The sequence below is a fragment of the Anguilla anguilla genome, chromosome 12, assembly GCF_013347855.1.
Source record: "Anguilla anguilla isolate fAngAng1 chromosome 12, fAngAng1.pri, whole genome shotgun sequence".
NCBI lineage: Eukaryota > Metazoa > Chordata > Actinopteri > Anguilliformes > Anguillidae > Anguilla > Anguilla anguilla.
Genome location: NC_049212.1, coordinates 11073035 through 11088798, shown reverse-complemented (window position 1 = coordinate 11088798; position 15764 = coordinate 11073035). Strand labels below are relative to the sequence as shown.

The following is a 15764-nucleotide window of genomic DNA, read 5'->3' as shown; positions in this document are numbered from 1 at the left end:
TAGGAAAACAGCAGGAGGGGAAAACCCTCATTGTGCATAGAGTGACGTTCAACACTTGATGCTTCCAACTATCACAAGCTAACGGTACCTAGCAAGGCACCATTTCTTTAGTAGGCTAACTAACCTAGACTAACCTAGTTACAAACTGTGTTATCACTTCATCTCTTCGGTAAGCAGCCTACATTCTTTTTATATTAACTTAAGCAGTGTGTAGGTAACGTTAAACTAGTAGCATGAATGTAATGTTCGATACATTGTAACATTACATGGTGTATTAATCGCCATCTAAATAACGACTTCACTTGTTTATTAATAACGTTAGCTTGGTGACATTGATGTGCACGACAATGTGGTCATTTAGCTAACTTAGCTAGCTAGCCAAACAGTCAGTAACACAGATACATAGATATTTTGTTGTTGTTGAAATGTGCCCAGCATTCCAAGGCTGTACACTGTTGTAAGATTCAGTAGCCAATAAGTAGGCAGTGTTGTGCATATCCCGCTCTTACAGCTCGTTTCCAGCCCAAACCACTGCAAAAACAGAGCAAACTTTTTTTTTTGTCAGTGACATTTCCTTCTGACATCTACGACGGCAATCGCAAACGCGACATTTATTTAGCCCTTTTGTGTAGCTATTTCCATGGATAAAATCGCATTTATTATTATTATTTATTGGTAAAAACATTTACTTCGTATCCAGGGAGATAGCCAACTACTTGCACGTTACATGACATGTGTGGCCATTTCGTAATACGACAGCATTTCAGGCTAGAAAAAAACCCGTTAATCCAGAGAAATTGCTGAGTCGTCTTAGAATCTGTATCGCAACAGAATGCATCAAGGCTGGCAGCCCGGATCAAATTTGTTGTGACAGATGCTGTCCAAAACAAACACCTGAGAGAGGCTGCCTGCGTGCGTGCCTCCCCCAAGGCGTTACGTCATTGTTTTGCAATGCGCAGCAGTCGTAAAAACATGCTGGCTTCGATAAGCTCGGAGCCATACGATTCCAATGAATAGGACAACTTGGAACCGGTTCGTGATTCCCATCCCTATTTAAATGTGCCCAGCATTCCAAGGCTTGTTGTAAGATTCAGTAGCCAATCAGGGCTTTTTTCAAGTTTTTTGTGGAGTGCAAAAACTTTGATATTATTTATTTTAATTTAATTAAATTTATTTTGTTGTTGTTGAAAACACAGCATTCCAAGTCTGTACATTGTTGTCAGATTCTTTGTAAGACTATGCTATGCTGTAAATAGTTGTTGATTTTTTTAAATGTGTGTTGAATAAATGACTTATTTATAACAACATTCACATTACGTAGTTATATTTTCAAATCTTCAGTCAGCTTTTAGCACTGACTTAATGTAGGGCCCAATGGAATCTGTGTTATAGCTTTTTTTAAATTCTCAATTCCGCGATTCCGTCCGTGATTCTGTTATCACAGAAACTATAGGGCCCTACTTTAAAGCTGCCATCAGTCTGTCGCTGGCCCGTGCTCCCATCAAAAAAGACACTTGGCCGCCGGCCCCCGTCAAAAGATACTTGCCACCGGGCCTAACAACTTTTCTGGGGGAAACCCTGTCAGGAGCACACACTGTTCCTTCCAGTGAGACTAACTGAACATCTGACCAAACCTTTCCTGCAGCTGTGACCTTATTTCAGAAACCGCAACACCAAACATGTTCTCTGTGCACCCTGCACGTGCACCAAAACGATTACCTTTAGATGTTGTAAACATCGTTCTTGAAGGACGAAATAACTTCATTTTCTTCATACATATACATGATGTTACTTGTATACTTGGTGCCATTAATATATACCAGATAGTTAGATTAATTTCCACAGGCTTTACATCTCTTGGGTATAGAACTCATTTGATTTTCCACCAAAATACAATTCCCATAAAGCATTTCACCTACATTTCAGACATCAGTCCACTATGCAATGAACCATGGGAGATTGAGGCCAAAAGTGAAACGTGGAAATGGCCATACACACTTTCCTACAAGCTAAAGTTTAAAAGGTAGGAACATTGTACTGATGTGCCAATTTGCTTGGCTGACAGTGCCATGTCAGTGTGTATGCAAGGGAACTTTAATCAGATGACCATCTCTTAGTCGCTTTCAAAGACATCTTTTGAAAACGAATCTGTGGAATTAATTTAATTTTTCCTTTTCTTAAGTTGACCTTGTTTTCATATTTTCTGCCTCTTGAATTCATAATTTTGATTATGAATGTTGTTTTATTGTGAAGCACTTCAAACATGTTGCTCTACACAGTTTATCACCGTTAAAAATGGCAATGATCATGAAAAGCCACAGATAGCAACAAATGCTTATGTAGTTTTCAGATGGAAGGGCAGATTTCTTCCCAACGAGCTGTAATCATCAGAGGGATGCTCTCTAACGTTTATGAGTACAGCCTTGCATATTCCTGCACTACAAAGTGAAGATGAGTTTTCCCATTTTTGGTGACTTTCTCCGTTAAGAAACCAGCACTAAACCCCTTCACCGCAGCTGTCTGGGTATCTACCCTTTGGTTCCTTCTAACATGGCTATTCAGTGTCCGTTACCATGGAGACCTCTGACGTTGCTGACAATGAAAGCATCCGGCCAAACTATTCATAAACGCACAAAAGGATGCATTTTGGAATTTCGGGGTTCCCACACCCACCAATTCAATACCCTTTCAAGGTCCCACTCCCCCAAATTCAAGGGTGACCCACGATGACCGCACAGTAGGGTCACAAACGTTTCAGATCATCAATTAGGCAATAAAAATAGCCAAAAAATGCACAGCTTCCCAGGGTCAGCCCTTTCAAGCTCAATCCAACACACAACACAGTCTCTGATCCAGGATCAGTTTCAAAGGGAAAGATCCTAACATCACGGACATTACACTGTAAATTCATTCATTCATATCTTATCGCGCCAAAGCAATATCCACTGTGATGCGATGTCATTTGCTTCTAGGAGGTCATACTCCGTCACAGGTGGACTTAAGGGACAATTATTTAGGATGTGGTCCGTATCCTGGTTTTCTGCACCACATGAGCATCTCCCATGTTCGCTCAATCCCCATCCAACCATATTTGATCCTGTTTTTCCCCACTCCAGATCTTGCTCTATTAAGTGTACCATTCTCTCCTATTTAGTGATGTTCCATTTGGCAAACTCTCTGCTGGGTCTTGCACAGCAGCATTAGGATGTGTTAACTGGTCTTGCTCTCTCCACAGTTTAAGCCTACATAGTTGAGGGGACATATTATCTGGCAATTCGTCCACTGTTGTAAAACTTTTTCTTAATTTAAGGCGTGCGGGAACTGGTGTATCATGGTGTAGAGGGTGTCGCGTATCTGAAATTTGCTTTTGCCTTTCAAGACTTGCGGAGACTTCCCTTCTGATGGGCGGGGGAGTAATCCCAGCTAGCTTATACAAAATGTTGAGAGGAGCGGGATGCAAGACTCCGGTGATGGTACGACACTGTAAATTATGCCCAAACTCAAGAAATTACAAAAACCAAAAAAAAAAAAAAGAAAAACCCAATCCCCCCGATTGACCCAATACTACCAGACAGCGCGGAATCTTCCGGTAAAGCCTGCCGGCGCACTTACTGGTGGCCACGTATCCCAGCTGGGGGACCAGGTGCTCGTCGGCGAAGTTCTCCCGCCCCGGGACGAGCCTCTGGTACCTGGGGGGGTGGGGGTTCCCGTCCACGTCCACCAGGAAGGGCGGGGGCATGAGGTGGGGCGCCTGCTGCGTCTGCTCGTCCAGGACGAAGCCGTTGCCGTCGCGGATGAGCGGCCGGTAGTCCGTGTGGAAGAACACCTGGTCCGGAAGCTGGAGGAGAGAGGAGGACCTCCGTCACTGACTGGGAGAAACATGTCCGCTAGAGTCACCGATGAATCAACTCATCGCTCAGTCACAAACCTAGTTTCAGTCACAGCAGCGCTGAACACAGCTAGAGGAAAAGGAAGAAGCCCTAAACTGCAGAACTGTTTCTTGATATGGTCACACGCTAGTCCATATTTATTACAATATGAAAACTTATATTAAGGTAACAATGTTACAAAGCCAGATCTGGGTAAAATATGCATTTGTTTTGGATTCAAATACTTTTCTGTGCTCTATTGATCTTGCCTGGTGTAATTGAGCCTGCCAATATGACCAGAAGGTGGGGTTTGCACTTTTTGAGAGTATTTCATTGGTTCCAATGACACCAGACAAGATCAGTAAAGTGTTTGAATCCAAAATAAATACGTATTTGATCCAGGTCTGAACGAAGCCCCTTATGAAAGGGTCACCCGTCCACACGTACTCTCTCTCAGCGGCGAAGCTTCCGGTGTCGGCGTGCCGTGAAACCCGGCGGGCGCGGGATTTGGCGGGGGGCGGCGGCCTGCCGCGCTTACCTTCTCGTAGGGCCTGGAGCTGCCGAAGCCGAACACCAGGAGGTGGCCGTGGGAGTCGGTGCAGGCAAAGTGCTGGCCGTCCGGAGAGAACTTGCAGTCGAACACGGCGCCGTGACCCTGGCCCTCAATCTGCACAAGTGAGTCAGCGCGAGAGCCAATCAAAAGCGAGAACCAACCCAAAGCAAGAGGCAATCAAAGGCAAGAGGCAATCAAATGCAAAAACCAATCAAAACGAGAGAACCAATCAAACACAAAAACCAATCAAAACGAGAGAACCAATCAAATGCGAGAACGGGCAGAGTCAACCTAACACTAGCTGCATTACTGTCATTTAGAAGACACTCTTACCCAGAGTGACTCACACATCAAGGCTCCATTTTTACACAGTGAGCATTTATGCAGGTTGATTCATACTGAAGCAATTCAGGTACAGTACCTTAAGAGCCCCTTCTCAACTGGGTTACAGGAACTTAAAAACGGGCAGAAACTATCCAAAACAAGGAATTTTATTTAACCTTTATTTACCCAGGGTAGGTTCACTGAGCACAGATGCTCTTTTGCAGGAACGCCATGCTTCACACTCATACATATAATAAAAAGGATCCTAGAGCACTTTTGTGCCGAGTGGTCTGTTCCCTGTTTAGTTGAGTGGTCTGTAGCCTGTTCAGCTGAGAGGTCTGTGCTCTGCTCAGCTGAGAGGTCTGTGCTCTGTTCAGCCGAGAGGTCTGTTCCCTGTTCAGCTGAGAGGTCTGTTCCCTGTTCAGCCAAGTAGTCTGTGGCCTGCGGCCTGTTTAGCTAAAAGCAAAGAAATCTTTCGGTACACTTTTTTCTGTGAGTTGCCGACTCAAATTCCCTGTCAATGTCGTCCTCTGACCAGGTACTGATCACAGCTCGCACCTTTGTCATTAGTCTGCAATTTCGTCTGATTTTCTTCTTCCATTTCAAAGCTTGCTTGCTCTCTAGCTGGTGCTGTATGTTTTTTCAGTTGCTGGCATTGGGGCTTGTGGTCTGCTTAATTCTCACGAATACTGCACTTGACCAATCAGCACTGTTCAGCACTGCAAGCTCCACCCCGATAGTTTGCGGACCTTCGGAAAGTACCAACTCACCAGCAGAGACTAAAGGGGTACAAGGACCGTGCCTCAGGAAGCAAACCTGGGAATCAAACCCGCAACCTTTCGGTTATAAGTCCAGTTCCCATTAAGCTGCACTGGCACCCCCTTTGAGCAGAGACGCCGTTACACAGAAGCCGCTGATAAAAAGCGCTCCTGCATGTTATATAGCTGCTGTTGTCATTTAAGGACACAGGCGTACCATATTGAAGTAGTGCTGTATCTTGGTGCCCCTGAAGAGGTCCCAGATGAAGACGCTACCGTCGTGCCCAGCAGACAGCATGACCCTGGGATCAAAGGGGTGTGGCTCCAGCACAAACACCTCCGCGTCATGACCCTGCAGGAGGCAACAGCACGGTTAGTCTCTCCTCATTGGTTCATTCAACAATTAACACACAACTGGCTCCTAGGTCTTACAATGCCACACTTTCAGACAACCAGTTCACTTGAAACAAGCAACAAGATTCTTCTCACAGAAGTGACAGAACGGGGGGGCATGTCTAATTGGTTCATTTAATGACTTTTGCATAGAAACAAGTCTGTTTCGCCCAACCAATAACGTTCTGTTAACTACAATGATAAGAGGTAGGAGAGCATGCAGCTGTCTCACTTTCAAGATGTGGAGCAGCTGCCCCGTGTGCGAATTCCACACTTTGAGCAGGTGGTTGTTGACCGCTGTGATGACCATGTTGTCGTGGCGATCCCAGGACACCATCGTCACTTTGGATTTGAAGAAGCTCTCCTCGTCAGTCTGAGACTGTGAACTTTGACGTAAAGAAAAACAGAAAATTTGCATAAATCTGTCAAAGAACAGACCAAACCCTGGCTCACTCAACCACAAGATCTCCATTCTACTACAAGAGCAACTACTGCGCTTTTAGTTGAGAAGATCTGTATCAACTGAAGTTTAAGGTCCCATATTCATAAAAATTATTCATTTTCCATTGCTGGATGTGTGAGTGAGTGTAGATTACTTTGTAGTGAACCACTACAATACAGAGAAATAGCTTCAGTGTTGAGTGGTGCAGTGGGGTTGGGGGTTGTGTAGAGAAATAGCTTCAGTGTTGAGTGGTACAGTGGGGTTGAGGGTTGTGTAGAGAAATAGCTTCAGTGTTGAGTGGTACAGTGGGGTTGAGGGTTGTGTAGAGAAATAGCTTCAGTGTTGAGTGGTACAGTGGGGTTGGGGGTTGTGTAGTGAAATAGCTTCAGTGTTGAGTGGTACAGTGGGGTTGAGGGTTGTGCAGTGAAATAGCTTCAGTGTTGAGTGGTACAGTGGGGTTGAGGGTTGTGTAGAGAAATAGCTTCAGTGTTGAGTGGTACAGTGGGGTTGGGGGTTGTGTAGTGAAATAGCTTCAGTGTTGAGTGGTACAGTGGGGTCGGATGTCGTGTTTTTGAATATTCTTTATTTGTGGAGCCAATGCAGTGGAACATTCAAATGTCAAATTATTCAAAAGCCACATCCCTGCACCCCATAGAGGTCCTCCTCCACTCTCGAAGCACGCAGCTAGCAAATTATCCAAGCTCTGGTGCCATCCAAAAAAGGAAAGGCTTTTCGGTTTTAAATGACAAATTTTCAGTGAAATTAATTGGGAAACAAGCCATGTAATTTAAGACCTGAAAGACCTGAAATAACCACGTAATTACCTTAAGTCATTTGGGACATGCAAATGACATTTGTGAAACAAACCCTTGGTGAGAAAAGCATTACCCGTACCTCCGGAAACGTGGGTGCACACGGCTAAGCCCACAGGAGGACTGAACGACTACCCACAACAGCAACTAACTCAAACTGCCCAATCAGAACAGGGGAGAAGGTAGTGGAAGGGCGGAGCATGTCTGATGTCGTTCCTAAAAAGGGGGAGGGGGGGGTGAGGGGTCCTACCCAGGGAGAGTAGCAGACATGTCTAGCAGTGTGCTGCTCCACTGGTGGTGCTGTTTCAGGCCCCAGATTCGAGCCGTGCCGTCCCTGCTCCCGCTCACGAACCTGCCCAAAGATAACGCCCGATCAAAAATATTCACCGATGAACCAAATTCACCACGAGCAGATCTAAACCAGTCAGAATTAAACATATCCAGAGATGGATTTTAAAAAAATTACCTTCCTCACTCAAATAGATCTAAACAGATATAATTACTCAGATTCATTAGAATGGAAGATTATTTTTCGATCTCTTCTAAAACCGGCCAAAACATATCAATCACGGACGTTCCTCGGACATAAACGTTCTTACGATCATGTTTTCAGAAATAGATCCAATTAGACTGAACAAAATGTGTTCCGCTCAACATATCGATCAAACTAGATCACGTACCTCTCCCCAGAATGACAGAACTGGATACTGTCGACCTTGTCCTGAAAACATGAAGGAAATCATTTTAAATGGGTCGCCTACTTGTCACACAGCAGTTCTGCCATGGTTACCAATTCTTAAAATGTCTCGTCGCTAACACTAGGTGCTTGTCACGGAAAATATTGGCTAAAGTCACGAAGCAGTCATGGCACTGTTATCCAAAAAAAAAAAAAAAAAAAGGAAACAGAACAAAAAGCAGCAGAAATCCTGGAAGGTTTTAGAATTATTATTTATTAACGAATAGATACCATTTATAGAAATAATAGAAACCATTAAAACAGCATGCGCAAGGGTAGTGAACAAATGAACAAATGCTTGAAGTTTAAAAAGAAATCAGCGGGCAGTTGCCGCTAGGAACAAATACCAGCAAATACGGTGCATTTAATTGCTTCAGTCCATCAAAGAAAGAAAGAGCATGCATTTTGCCTTTAAAAATCCTTGTTTGAAACTGAGCATGCTCAAATTGCATTACTAAAACAACAAAACAGGGTTACCGTGTGTCATTGGTTATATCTTTAGTTTGTTTTGGTACAGCCCGTTGTAGGCTACACTGCGAGATTTGAGCCTTTGATGGAGCACCTGCTGTCAGTGTCAACGTTACCTTCAGAAGAAAAGGAGCACACGCCATCAACACTGTTGACGGGGGCCAAACATTTGACTGCGATAACCGCCAAGGATGGGAAATCCTGATCCCAGCGCATTCCGGAATCCGTGGACACTGTTGCACTTTGTTTCCAGCCCCGAGCAATGCGGTTAAAATGCTCAGGCGTATACAAATCACACTGTCGATGACATTAAGGTAGACAGGTACCATTCAAAACTGCCAAAAATAAAAAATAAATTGTACAGAATACACTAAATCGGAGGGGAGGATGGTGGCTGATATGGCAAGAAACAGGAAGTGTCACAAAGCCGCAAATTCTTTTTATTACTTCAAAAAAAAAAGAAATCAAAAAACTCTGTGACAACCACAACTTCCGTGGGAAACACCCAGCGGTACTCATCCACACGAGCAGATGAGAGTACACACTGAGGACAACCATCTGCCTGACTCATCCTTTAACCACGTTTCACAGGTACGTGGCAGGTTAAATTGTTTTTTTGAACAGGATGTCTCGTGACCATGTCTGCTTTTTTTATTCTTCCTAGAAAGACAGAGAGAGAGTGAGAGAGAGAGAGAGGAGTCTTACTGTGTGGGTGTCCAGCTCGGAAATCTTCTCTGGGGTTCCACAGCCCAGGTAATAGACTCTGATCACATGGTCAGTGCTTCCAGTCACCAAGAACATGCCGCCTACGACATTCAACAGGAACACTTTCTCAGGCCATTGCCACACATCCCAAACCACGCCACAGTTTCACTTTTTCTTTCTCTCTGAACGAATCAGGCCTGCGAGGAAGTGAATTAAAGCAAAGAGTTCCCAAGGAGGCGATCAAACCCAACAACACAAAAGTTGGGAAAACACTAAAGCGTTGAAAAAAAAAAAGAAGATTTCTTGGGCTGAAAACGCACAAGGCGAATAACTGCCCGCGGAGCAAAGAAAGCTCCTGCGCTGCGTTCTGTGGGCTGGCGGCGCGTTTCACAGCGCGGTGCTGCCGGAGGAAGAGAGCTCCGTCTCAAAACGCATCGCCAGCAGACAGACGCTTTCGCCTTCTGCATTTCACGTCCAAAAATATCCATTTCCATTTCTGCTGTTGCTTTCTCTCCACCAGCATCCCGATGACTACATAATGTTTGAATGACACAAGCAGACACTATCGATGTTTGCATAGTACTATTTAAACCTAATTTAGCGTTTTAATTAACATGAACACGCTAGGCACCGCACTGAATGATCTCTGCGTTGACCCTTCTATTTATTTGTTTGGGGTTTTTTGTTTTTTTTGGTCCTTACCGGCACTGAAGGAAGAACAGATGACTTGCACCCCCGGTCTCGGCCGCTCTGTAAACTTGTGAGGCCGATCACTTGAACACAAACAGAAAACACGTTTCAGGCCCTTTTGCCTCCTCTCGTTTGATAGATAGATAGATAGAAACTTTATTGATCCCGTAGGGAAGTTCCCTTAGGGAAATGACCGCATCGGGTTTGCTTTATGACAATCGGGGGCCAAAAAGGCACCGTTTACAAGAGAGCACCGTTACTTCCCCACAGATTCCTAAACGCTTTAAAAAAAGTAATGTCATCAACAAAAAAAAAAATAATCAGATTTATTTTGTCTAATGAATACTACAAAGCACAGCCTATAAAAAAACAGCTACTATCAGTGTCTGTATCCGTGTGTGTGAGGGACACATAGGTTTATGTATATTTGCCCGCTCATATGTGGTGTATACACATTAACCCCCCCCATTCAAACTTAATAGTTTCTATTCATTAGGCCTCCCTGCTCTGTAATGAAGACATCCTGTGGGGTAGCGCCAGTTCATTCACACCCTTGAGCGGTGTTCTTCAGTTGGCCACTGGAAGCAGTAAAGCCGCCACTGATATCGGAACCCAGCTCCTCTTTTTAATATTTTCAGGTGAGAAATGTGACAAGCACTCGTATACATTTCACGGCCTGTAAAAAGAATTGACTCAAAACAGCCCGATCAATTAATGAGCCGTTCAGAGTCAGAGGCAGAGGACTGCGACCTGACCCGAGTTTCGAGCTCGGGGCCGGATTCGGCTTCATCTTCTAATGAGTGGAAAGGAATTATTCTATGTCTCAAACGTAATTTATTTGAAGAAATAAACGTATTGTTTTAACTCGTTTTGCACACGTGCACACCCTCTTTTCAGTCCGAGTGTTAACCTCCTTGGAGTGAGCCTGGCAAATCGTTCGCAGAAAGAAATTATACGAAAATCGCTTAAGGGAGAACTTCGAATGAGTCGGGAACGGCTCTGTTGTGGGAATATTACGACCTTGCTGTGGCTGCTGATTAAAAAGCTCAACGGTCACGTAAAGGAGAGTCAGTATAAACGTAACGCATCATAAATGTAACGCAGTCAATAACTTTTTGTACACCGCATGCTTTTTTTTTGCTATTATATGTTTACAGAATGTCATCTAAAGAGACGACAGGGCTGGAACCCAGGAAGGACATGGAGAGGGCTTTAGATTTGGAGATTAGGGACACTAGATGGTGTTGAGAACCATCTATGTGTAGTGTCCTTTTGGGGAGACCTAAATTGTGTCTAATATTAGTTCAAATGAATTGTACTCACCGATGTGTCTGACTGAAGTTAGTTCAGTGTTTAATGTTAAATATGCTCAACCAATTTGCTTGTTAACAGCGCATTATCTTCTGGATGCTCCAGGGGATTAATAAAAAAGAAACAGCCACCTGGTCACAGGCATTTATAATAAGCACACACAAGACTGGTCTGTATGGCAGGCTATTTGCTTTTTAAAAGTTTACCCGGGTGTTAAGAAACAAACAAAAGCGGCTTTTCTCGTCGATCTGAACGTTAGCACAACTCACTTCACGGTAAGGTATGAAGCTGCTTGTTCGTCAATGTTTGCGCAGTCTTTTCTCAGAAAGCCCTATGCTTTATGATCTGAGGGTGTGGCTGGTTGCACGTTACCATCTGAAATGTGTTTCCTTGATTAACATTAGTATGTGCAGAAAAAAACCTCCATACGCGCATTATAGGGCGCTTTCATTCACTGTTACAATTATTCTTCCCCTCTGTTACAGTTAAGAGACTAGGCTGTATGAATGTCAGACTGCTTGTACTTTGGCTTAAACTGTATCCGACTTGAGTTATGAATCTTATTGAAACGTATAATGACTACTGACATGTCAAAGCTGTTTGAAGTAAAATTTCATTATTATTCATCTACTAAAGTCTGATTAAAACTGGACAGGAGATGGACAGCTGTCAGGTGCTTACTAACTTATTCCTGTCCCAGCGTTCCTCTGTGAACTAAAGCCAGAGGAAAAAGCCCTGTGATGCCTTTAATCAGGTCTGCCATTATAGAACGAGCTTTAGGCACAAAAACAAAGTACTTGAGTAGACCCAAGGACAAAATCAGCTTGTCACCGTTTAGAGAAAATCGTAAAATGTCCCACCGCTAGTCACCACCTGCAGGAAGAGAGCAATTTTCCCGCCTGCAGTAACTGCTGACGAATTTGGGCGAGGGGGATCACCTGAAATTGATGTTGTTCACGTCCCACTGCCACACGCACACCGTGGCATCCGTTCCCGTGGAAACCATGTACCTCTTGGAGCCCTTGGCAAACGGAGAGAACTGCGGACACACAAAGGAATTTTGAGAACCAAAAAGGATTCAATTGTCATTATCTTTTCCCGTATTTTAAACACTGGCTTTTTGTGCTTGTATAGGCTGCTGTATCTTGTTGTCAAACTTTGCGTTTCATCACTATTGTGTTACTGGCCATTATGTGCTTGTACAATTATTACGTCTTAAATGGCTACACAATGCACAGTACGAGTGTGAACATCACCCAATTCTGCACAAAAGCCAAAGAATTTTTAAAAGTAAATAAAGCAATGATAATGGCTGAAGGGGGACACAGTCTACTGAAAAAAAAAAAGTTAAACTTTGGGCGGGAAAAAATTTGAACCCACTTGAATTACAAATCTTGTTCTACAGCAGCTGCCCACAGAACTCAAACAACCGGTTCCAGGGTCTCTACAAAAATGTATCTCACCCCTCCCACAATAGAGAAAAAAAAGTCTAACCGACGCAGGGTCTGTGCCTGGGGGCAAAATCCAGCCAAGCCGATCTGTGACAGCCAGCGAGTGAGGGACAGAGCTGGGGAACTCCCTGACCTGCGGCGCATGGGTGCAGCGCCCCCTACCTGCAGGGAGGTGATGGAGCCGCTGTGGCCCTGCAGGACGGCCACGGGCGCGCAGGTGCGGAGGCACCACACCCGGATGGTCTTGTCGCAGCTGCCGGCGGATATCAGGGTGTTCTCGAAGTTGACGGCCAGGTCCGAGATCTCGGCCGAGTGGCCGCGGAGGGTGGAGTGGAGCCGCCCGTCGAAGGAGGACCAGATCTTCACCAGGCAGTCGTCAGCGCCCTGGGGGGGGGGAGGAGCGGCGTTCACAAACAGGGAAGGGAAGGAGGCAGGGCGGCCATCTTGCCGTCGTTCACATTTGAACGCTTTTATTTTTAACGGAAACTGAAAAAAAATCAAGTATCGGAAGCAACCCGGTTCAACCTCTGGTTCAACACCTCCTAAGACCCTAAACTACGCTCAATCTTAGTCACGGCTGTTCTTGAACTACGGCCTGAAGCCTTTTGAGAACATCAATTGTGAGGCGCTGTATAAGAACGCTGGGCTGGTCCAGAGCCCTCCAGGGTCCCCCTGCTCACCGTGAAGATCCGGAGACCGGTCCGGTCGAACGCGATGCAGTAGACGGCCGACAGGTGTCCCAGAATCCTCCTGTGCAGCCTCATGTGCAGATAGTTGCTCACGGGGTTGACGGAGCTGAACCTCTGAGCTCCGGTGAGTTCCCTCCCGCGACACACCATCACTGCCGGCGACGCACACGCAGCCGTTAGAGCCCAGCCACGGAGGCCCAACCCGCCATATTCACATTTAAAAATGGTAAAAACCGCCAAAAAGCCTGAGAACGCCTACCGAGGTTGGGAGGGTCCCTGCAGCTCAAAGACACCTCCGGCGGTCTTCCCCTGTGGAGCGCGGCGAAAAACGATCCCTTCCGCACGACTTTTCTGCAGTCTTGGGGGGGGGGGGGTTGAGCAATATCACATCATCACACAACAATATCAAACGCCACAATGAGCATCCACAGCTGGTCCAGGCTCAAGGTACAGGGCAGGAAAATTCAAGAAGGCAAAGAATGTTTATCGTCATCCAAAACATTTTCAAAAAATGACGTCAGGAACAAATAAAAACCTTTTTTCAATACTACCAACACAAGGCTTTGGTTTAGAAATGGGGTACTGAACCAACTGTATAAAGTATTCAGTAATTAAATGTATCAGGGCTCGGAGCAGGATGAGAGCTTTCTCGTATTAAAAAATGTCCCTATACAAGGTTTATACATGATACAGATTTTAAGCGAGTCTAACAGAATTTCATGGAATATTAGCTACGAAACGGGCCTGGTGATACTCCAGGCTATTCGCTAATTTGGAAAGAAGGGTACCTTTGGCCGTGCGGAGGAGCGAATGTCGCCCTGTACCCAGGAGAGAGCGCACCCTGGACACGCTGGACGGGACCTCCCGGTCCAGAATCGGGCCCATCTGCTTGCAGATCTGCAGCAGGTGGTCTGGCGCCACATGTCTGTTGGCAGCCACCTACAAAACAACTGTCAATGTCAATTACACAAATTTACAGTACACAAATACATATTCATTATTAACATTCCGTCATTTCTATCAACTCTATTGTTAATGTCTAAAGTAAATGTGTAGTGAGGTTACAACATTAGGAATGCAAAAGTAAATAAAATACAAAATAACATAGTCAGCTTCCCAATACAGAAAAAGCGCATCAATAAATACAAAAGCTATTGAGCAGGGCTTGGGTTAAAAACAAGCCCAGGACTTAACAATAAGGGCCATGTACTGACATTTTGTTGACAGGTTGAAACTGAATTTAGAGTTCTCCCAGCGTAACTATGACGGAACGCGCACTAGGGTCCCCTGTACCTGAAAGTCATTTGGATACCTGTTTTCCATTTTCTCGCAAAAACAGTTAAACCGAACCCATAGGCAAACTAGACTCAAAGGCCAGGAGCAGCAAAACTGGCATTCAAAATATCACGTATGATAAGGACGCAAGGAAAGGTTTAGCACATAGTAGCAACTCTGTGGAAATGCGACCATTTGAAAGCAAATGGTAACCGCGTTTATTTATTTACAGTGTTTCTGCTGGATTGCATTCAGGCTGAACTGAACTATATACTACACGGCCAATTCGCATTATTGACAGATTTTTTTTTTTTTTCAAAACCATTCAATAATTACAGAATGATTCTTCTGAAAAATAAATAATAAAATTAGCCATTTTAGTAGGTTAGTCATTTTTTATAGATATTGGCCGCATCGTGTTCATTTATTTTTATTAAAAATTAATCCAGACGATCATTTTCGGGGGGGAAACATGATTAGAGAGAAAGGTGGAAAACAGAACCGCATTTGTACATTGTACGATAAAAATGATGCAGACCATAGCAGCTTAAAATAAAAATCACATTTTTGGAAACAGAAGGTCCTTGGCTCAATTTCAGACGGTAACATCTGCTCCTGCCTGAGAAGGCACCGGCTAACTTTATGCAAAACACATTTCCATTTCAGACGAATCACAGAGCAGGTCACAAGCGATATAATTTAACCAAAGTAAATACAAGCAGTGGATTGGCCACATTGGACAATCGATACTTAGCCACACCCACAGGAGTCCCACCCTATCTGCAATACAGCACTCAGAAATAAAATGTATCTTTCCTAATCACGGTTCCGCTATATTAGCTTAGAAACCCGAATGCGAGTCGACGATTTACCACGATTCCTCTCTAAACTCTCACCGTAAACAAAAATCTGTCAACTGATTTAAACGAGAGCAGCACACTGCTGTCGACGCTAGACTGACAGTAGCTACGAGTACACCCTGGCGGAGTTGTTAGTATATACAGACATTCAACAATGAAGACAGAATATTAAATAATTATTAACAATGTGTATTTATACACTCTTACCAAATCTTCGTATGATCTAGGATGAGAGTTTCCTTCCCAGTCCAATCTCCTTGGCAGGAGCTTTAAAGACAAGGGCCAGCGTTAGGGCGAAAAACACAATTTTATTACAAGTACCGGCTTCACTACTAGCCTCTGAAATTAGATTTGTAAAAACGAGTGATGTCAAAAAAGAGAGACAGGGTCACACATACAAGCGGTTTAAAAAAAACATTCAGCCAAGA

General features: G+C 44.4%; 1 protein-coding gene across 2 annotated transcripts in view; it reads right to left on the bottom strand.

Moving 5' to 3' along the window:
• brwd1 (bromodomain and WD repeat domain containing 1) overlaps positions 1 to 15764 on the bottom strand; it is a 35904-nt gene that overhangs the window by 19090 nt on the left and 1050 nt on the right. For both annotated transcript variants that reach the window (XM_035384668.1, XM_035384669.1), the window contains exons 4-17: positions 15544 to 15603; positions 13990 to 14140; positions 13461 to 13559; positions 13193 to 13353; positions 12675 to 12896; positions 12000 to 12100; positions 9763 to 9833; positions 9061 to 9161; positions 7832 to 7872; positions 7402 to 7503; positions 6130 to 6283; positions 5722 to 5856; positions 4408 to 4536; positions 3613 to 3838 (exon numbers count right to left, since the gene is read on the bottom strand). In XM_035384668.1, coding sequence (XP_035240559.1) covers positions 3613 to 3838; positions 4408 to 4536; positions 5722 to 5856; positions 6130 to 6283; positions 7402 to 7503; positions 7832 to 7872; positions 9061 to 9161; positions 9763 to 9833; positions 12000 to 12100; positions 12675 to 12896; positions 13193 to 13353; positions 13461 to 13559; positions 13990 to 14140; positions 15544 to 15603 — 1753 coding nt within the window. The remainder of the gene's footprint in view (positions 1 to 3612; positions 3839 to 4407; positions 4537 to 5721; positions 5857 to 6129; positions 6284 to 7401; positions 7504 to 7831; positions 7873 to 9060; positions 9162 to 9762; positions 9834 to 11999; positions 12101 to 12674; positions 12897 to 13192; positions 13354 to 13460; positions 13560 to 13989; positions 14141 to 15543; positions 15604 to 15764) is intronic.